At 43.0% G+C, this 6450-nt stretch overlaps 1 protein-coding gene across 4 annotated transcripts in view; it reads left to right on the top strand.

Moving 5' to 3' along the window:
* Positions 1–514: 514 nt before the first annotated feature.
* The window catches only part of LOC135476764 (RNA-binding protein Musashi homolog 2-like), a 101015-nt gene continuing 95079 nt past the window's right edge, over positions 515–6450 (top strand). For all 4 annotated transcript variants that reach the window (XM_064756895.1, XM_064756893.1, XM_064756892.1 and 1 more), the window contains exons 1-5: positions 515–632; positions 896–936; positions 1349–1430; positions 2228–2312; positions 4241–4282. In XM_064756895.1, coding sequence (XP_064612965.1) covers positions 565–632; positions 896–936; positions 1349–1430; positions 2228–2312; positions 4241–4282 — 318 coding nt within the window. In that variant the 5' untranslated portion in view covers positions 515–564. The remainder of the gene's footprint in view (positions 633–895; positions 937–1348; positions 1431–2227; positions 2313–4240; positions 4283–6450) is intronic.

Raw genomic sequence — 6450 nt, 5'->3', positions numbered from 1 at the left:
GGGGCTCTCGTGTACAACGCTCACTGCTTGACTGGAGCCGGCAGCAAGGGCAGACCGGCAGTGGAGGAAGGCCGGGAAAACGCTCTCCCGAACACTTCGAGTTAATGACGGAGCGTCATAATCTGTCAGCTCGGTATAGTAACAGCAATGGCCTGCTGATGCCGATAATAAAATGCCGTGCGAAATACCGAGAGATGCGGCACAAACGGCTCGATAAAATCCGCTATGCATCACTTCTAACCACCGTCCATTGGTCGCTATTTTTACTCGCTGCAATTTTGGGCGGGTTTGTTTTCATTGTGCTTCTCTGACTGAAGGGCGGGGCTCTTTATTCACTGGCATAGTCTGACGTCAACGTAAACTGAGGAAAGTTGCCGGGCAACGTAATCTCAGCCAATCGTCTCCTTGAAACGCGGTGTCAATCACGAGTCCTTCGCGCCTTTGAGAGACGCGCGAATTGCCCACCCACGACGAGCCAATAGTAGAAGGAGCGCTCGTCAGTTAACCACGTGCAAGCTCGCGGATTGCGGTGTAGATTTTAGTAGAAGTAGGCTGGATAGAAATATGAAGATGGAGGCTCCGGGACAGGAATCTTCCCCTAATAGCGTGGAAGATGTCTCTAATGACCCAGGGTACGTATATACGTTCGGATTCTCCCTCTCCTTGTCGATTTTGATCCGTTCTCTACTATGGCTTTGTTTGACAGCACCGCAGATCGCCGGCATAAGTTGTCTGTTCCACGTCCCTTAATACGCAGATAGTCCCTATGTCTCTCTCCCTCTGTCTTTGCTGTGCGTTAACTCAGCTGTCCCCCAACTGGGTCAGGGCGGAAAAAAAGGCCCTACCGTACGAAAACTGCCCCTACTCACCCAGCCCTTCCGTTTTATTTTTGCAGAAAGATGTTCGTAGGAGGCCTGCATTATCAAACCTCTGCAGGTACGTTTGTGTTGTTCGCATTCATTACCGGTAATGGCTGGGATTTGTCGTGGGAATTCTCTGTATGAATAAACGGCTTGTTTGTGAGGGTGTCAGGGAGTGCGCCGCGTGGACCTACTGACGCGTAGAGGGAAGCCAGGCTGTGGGGGGAAAACCATCTGACTGCTTTACCCTCGACTGAATCCCGCCTAATTCTATAGTCATGTCGTTTTTCAATATTACACACTTGACACACGGTATGTGCAATGTCAGAAACGCCAACCATTGGCGATATCCTCCTTCAAGAAGTATTACGATATATTTATATATATATATATTTATATGTAGATACGCTCAAGCTGCTCATCTTTTTTCATCGTTGTCAACATCTGTTTTCATCGTTCATAAGTATTACCGTTGCTTCCGTTTTCAGATAGTCTTAGGGAGTATTTTGGCAAGTATGGTGAGGTTAAAGAGGCAATGGTGATGAAAGATCCGACATCAAAACGTTCAAGGTAAGTCATTTTGTTTTCTTTGACATTGAGGGTTTTGTGTATGGTCTGTATAGGGTGCTATCCGGATACTACTAGGCTTAATACGACGCCAAGGGCGAGTGCCTTCCCAGGACCAGAGTAAGGATTCCTAAGGCTGCTGGCCCTGCCTTGTGTGCCGCGATGCCCTCTCCTACATTGTGGAGGCGATTGGATCTGTTGTATAAAAGATTGGCTGAGATAATTAATGGTGAGGCTCAAACTATCGAGCAGTCCCTGGGGCAAGCTACGAGGAGTGAATATAGATGTGATGCCAGTGTGTGTATGAGGCTGTAGGTAAATCTGACCACTAGCTGTCTGGTGTGTGACTAAACTGGGCACTGAAGGGTCAACACCACTACCCTTGTCCCACCATGACTCCCACTTGTTTACATTTAAATTCTGGCCACCTCTACTCACATGACTGTTATCTACTGACACCTACCCCCTCTACCCCACCCTCCCTGTCCCAGTCTTACTTCCCATAGTCCATTTGGACTTCAGCTGCCTGGCCTTAGTTTATATAGCAACATAGACTTGTAGCCATATAGAATTCCTTGTCTTTCTGTAGTAATAGATAAAGGCTTGTTTGTATATGTACAGCCAAAGTCTATCTCTTTCTCTGTCTTTCACTCCATGCATTTTGAGTTGTCCGTGGCTGTCACTTTGTGACTGTACATGTGTGACTGAAGTAGAGCACTCGCTGTATATTGCTGATGTTATTTTGTTTTCTCTCCCCGTGTTATTTGTATTGATTGGTAACATGGTGTTTGCTATTTCAGAGGCTTCGGGTTCATTACCTTCCGAGATCCGTCTAGTGTAGACAAGGTGTTAGCTAACGGACCCCACCAACTAGACACAAAAACGGTAGGCCTTTTCATACCTATGTGATGACCCCTTCCCCTACCCCCCACCCCTAGACTAGTATGTCACTGTACTGACACCTAAGCCATCCTGGTGTTTCTTCAACCATTATTATGTATGAGAAAAATCATCCTAATGTTTTCAATGGAAAATTGTTTCTACACTGTAATTTGATTTTGTGGATAAAATTACATTATTTGGATCAGACAAGTTTCTGGGCATCACAATATGGGTAATATTGTCAAACTGCGCAAATTAATCACCAGGGAATATGCTGTGTAAATTGTTCACAAAGGTTGCAGAAGAACAGGACCTGCATCCCACCCTCTGTTTTGTAATCTCTCTGGCTTTCAAAAATATTGCAACATTGTGATGATATTATATTGTCTCTCTAACTTTTCACTTCTCTGTGCTTTGCTACAAAGAAACCTTATTTGTAACATTTTGAGTGGTTTTGTTGCAAAATGTTCACCACCCTCTCAAACAATGTGTTACAACAGTTCTGCAGCATGCTTCAGCAGATGTGGACTGTATTGTTGTAACATTTTGTGCATCATTGTTGCAAAATAATCACTACAGTGCTATGTAGTGTGTTACATCAGTTCAGTCTCATGCTTCAGATATTGTGGATTGTATTGTTTGTAACAGTATTTGTATGTTTGTTTCAAAATACTCACTATGCTGTTATACAATGTGTTACTACAGTAGAGTACTACCTTTGCTTAGGAAGATGTGGATTGTAATTTTGTCACTGGAAGAGTGTGTAAACTAACAAACACATTTACTAAAACCTCTGTTGTGATGTGAACCTGTTCTGTTTGGCCAAGATAAATTACAAATGCTTTTTGCATGGCATTGCTATTTGGACTTTTTAACACCACTGTATCACTTCCCATTGTCACTCACCACCCTTTACAGGGATGGTCAGTTTAATTAGATTTGTTTCAGGGTGCAGGGTATCCCTCTGTCCCTGCATGCGTGTAATGTTTAGTATGTGGGCCTCTGGTCTGGTTGATAATTGGCAAGCGTGATGGCCATGTGTTGGATCGCGGGCGCTGGCTGGACGCTAGCGCTGACGCACGGACTGCTGGATTAAGCCTTGTTGTGATTTATTTTCTCTAAGTGGGTGTGACTCTCCAGTTTTATGCTGATTCTGCGGAGGAAAGAATTCCGACCCAGATCCTGGACAGTGTGTTTATCTAAGGCTCACAATGCCTTCAGATAAATTGATGAGATCTCCTGTTGGAGCCTATGGGTCCGCAGCACGGACATGTGGCCGCCCAGAAAGCTTCTCTGGATGCTACTGAATTGTAATAATCCCTAAACGGACGCGTTGATCAATTTTGGGCCCGTAGTGGCCGCGACCAAATGAAAGCCATCGAGAGGGCTAAGGAATATGGGATGGACATTGGAGTGGTACCATATAAACGATGACTTGACGACGATCGACGTACAACTGTCTTCTATTCGACCCAAGGAAGATTTAATAATCTATCGCATTTAATACATTTTGATATGGCTGCGGTAATGGGTGTGCTAGGACTCTGGTGTGTACAGGACTAAATTGAATGAACCGTAGGTCGAGTCCAGCAGTATGGATGACGCAGACAACCTGCCATGGGCAAGACAGACGTTGGAATCGTCACCCTATGAATTACATATATAACTCCAGGGTGAGATCACTCCATCATCCGGACATCCAGTCTTATCCTCGGGGATTCAGGCCATGGTCCCATTTGGCTTCCAGTTTGATGAATTATTAAGAAACTGAAGAACAGTGCTTTTTTTTTTTTCTTTTTTTTTTTCACCCTCCCCTCACCCAATTTCGCCCCGAGACAAATACCGCCCAATCTCTAGTACTCCTCAAACACAACTCCTATATTGAAATAAACCACCTTATTTAGTGTGATATTTTTCCACTTTGGTTACAGATTGACCCTAAAGTAGCCGTTCCCAAAAGATCACAGCCAAAGGTAAGTTAGGTTTGTCTTAGTTATGTAATGATTATGTCATCACCTTTATTCCATCCATCTCACTTTTTTCTTTTTTTTTTTGTTTTTTTTCTTCAAAGATTTTTTTGGGTTTCAAGCACAATTTCACTGATCATTTTCTATAACATATTTGTGTTTAAAAAAATGCATTTCATTACAAACAAAATCGACCAAATTTTACGACATCAACATAACCGCGGGGGAATCTGAATGTCAAAGGGAAAGCCTGTGAGGAAAGCCTCTGATGTACCTTCCGTGCCCGGTACATGTATGACCTTGGGATAGTAGTTTTTGTGTGGAATCATCCATTTTTGTTTGCATTTTATTTTTTGTTTGATCTTTTACTCTTGATTCAAAGTCATATAATATTGAAATAAGAGTGCCTCATTTAGGACTGGTTTACCTGTCTTTTCGTGTATGTATGTCGATGTGTTGAAGGAGGGTACTTAATTAGCCAGTCCAGGTAGCAAATTGGAACAGGAATATACCAAGAATTATTGTTTAGGTTAAATTTTTGAGAAAGATTTTTAAAGAGATCTGGTTTGTACTATTTTGGTATAGATTTGAATGGAGAAAGAACAAATCGATCTTGCTTCATATTTAATTCATTTTGAATTCCCTGTCATGTATGGGGTGGATCTTAGAGTTTTGGGCAATTAGGCTTGGCTTGGTAGGGTGGGTGAAATGTAGCTCTTTTGAGGAGATTGAGGCTGCTGTAGACATTGGCAGGTAGATTGTCAACACACATACATCATGTCTAATATACTAACTGTTCTGGATGTGGAGGAGGTTTTACTGTGGGTAGTGAATGTAGGGTAGAGCCAGGGAATCTGTGGCAAGCCTCCCCAGCTTCTGATTCTTCATATCAGGCTGAAACCTGACATGGGGCCCCTGGGTAGTCAATGGGTGCAGATGGTACAGGGGCAAAGTGTTTATACAAGGAGAACTGGAGAGTGGGGAGGAGGGTGGCTGGGGAGGACAGTTAGCCAAGGTGTTTACCTCATACAGAAGGCTGAGAAGAAAGACAATGTGCAGGCTTTGGCTGTGTAGGATCTATACCCACAGGAAGTAACCCTGATACTATATACCTCTCCCCCCCCTTCTTCCTCTCTCATCTAGCAAGAAAAAACTTTCTTTCTATTCTAAAGCTTACCTTCCTCACTCCCCCCCCCCCCCCCGAATAACATCTTCAGGCCAGCTGCACCAAGAACCTGAAGATAAGAAATAAACTCAAACTTGTGATGCCTATATGGACATGACAAATAAACTCAACTTGTGATGCCTGTATGGACATGACAAATAAACTCAAACTTGTGATGCCTATATGGACATGACAAATAAACTCAAACTTGTGATGCCTATATGGACATGACAAATAAACTCAAACTTGTGATGCCTATATGGACATGACAGATAAACTCAAACTTGTGATGCCTATATGGACATGACAAATAAACTCAAACTTGTGATGCCTATATGGACATGACAAATAAACTCAAACTTGTGATGCCTATATGGACATGACAAATAAACTCAAACTTGTGATGCCTATATGGACATGACAGATAAACTCAAACTTGTGATGCCTATATGGACACACATACATGTATTAAAGTGTATGGCAAGCTGGCCTTTATAGATTTGCTCTGTAGTCGTAGTCACAGAGGCCCCCCTCCCCCACCCCTTCCAGTCTTCTGCCATATCTGATGAATCTAACATTTCTGGGAGACAAAAAATGACTGAAAGAAAATGGCAATTAATTGAGAAAACCTTCTTGTCTTCAGATGATGAAGGAATTGAAATGGCTCAATTATGAGATGGTGCTAGTTAGGATGTACAGGATAGGGGGTAGAGGCGAGCCCTGGGTGTTGTAGATAGTTGTAGTGGCTGACAGGGATAAACAAACCCCTCTAAGGCTGTCAGTGCTGCTCTGGGCTCTCTCTTGATTATACAGTGTGTGCGTTATCAATTACCCAGCAGTCTTTAGGCTCTGATGCAACCTGAATATATATATATATGTATATATAGATACATGTATGTAGACATCTACAGCAGCGTGCAGCCAAGAAGTTAATGCAGAACAACCCCGAAACATCTTAGATTTCTGCCGCCTGGCAGTGTTATATTTATAAAATGTCTGGAAACTCAAT

This window comes from Liolophura sinensis, chromosome 10, assembly GCF_032854445.1.
Source record: "Liolophura sinensis isolate JHLJ2023 chromosome 10, CUHK_Ljap_v2, whole genome shotgun sequence".
NCBI lineage: Eukaryota > Metazoa > Mollusca > Polyplacophora > Chitonida > Chitonidae > Liolophura > Liolophura sinensis.
The sequence above is the reverse complement of the archived record's forward strand: the minus strand, read 5'-3'. Positions and strand labels throughout refer to the sequence as shown.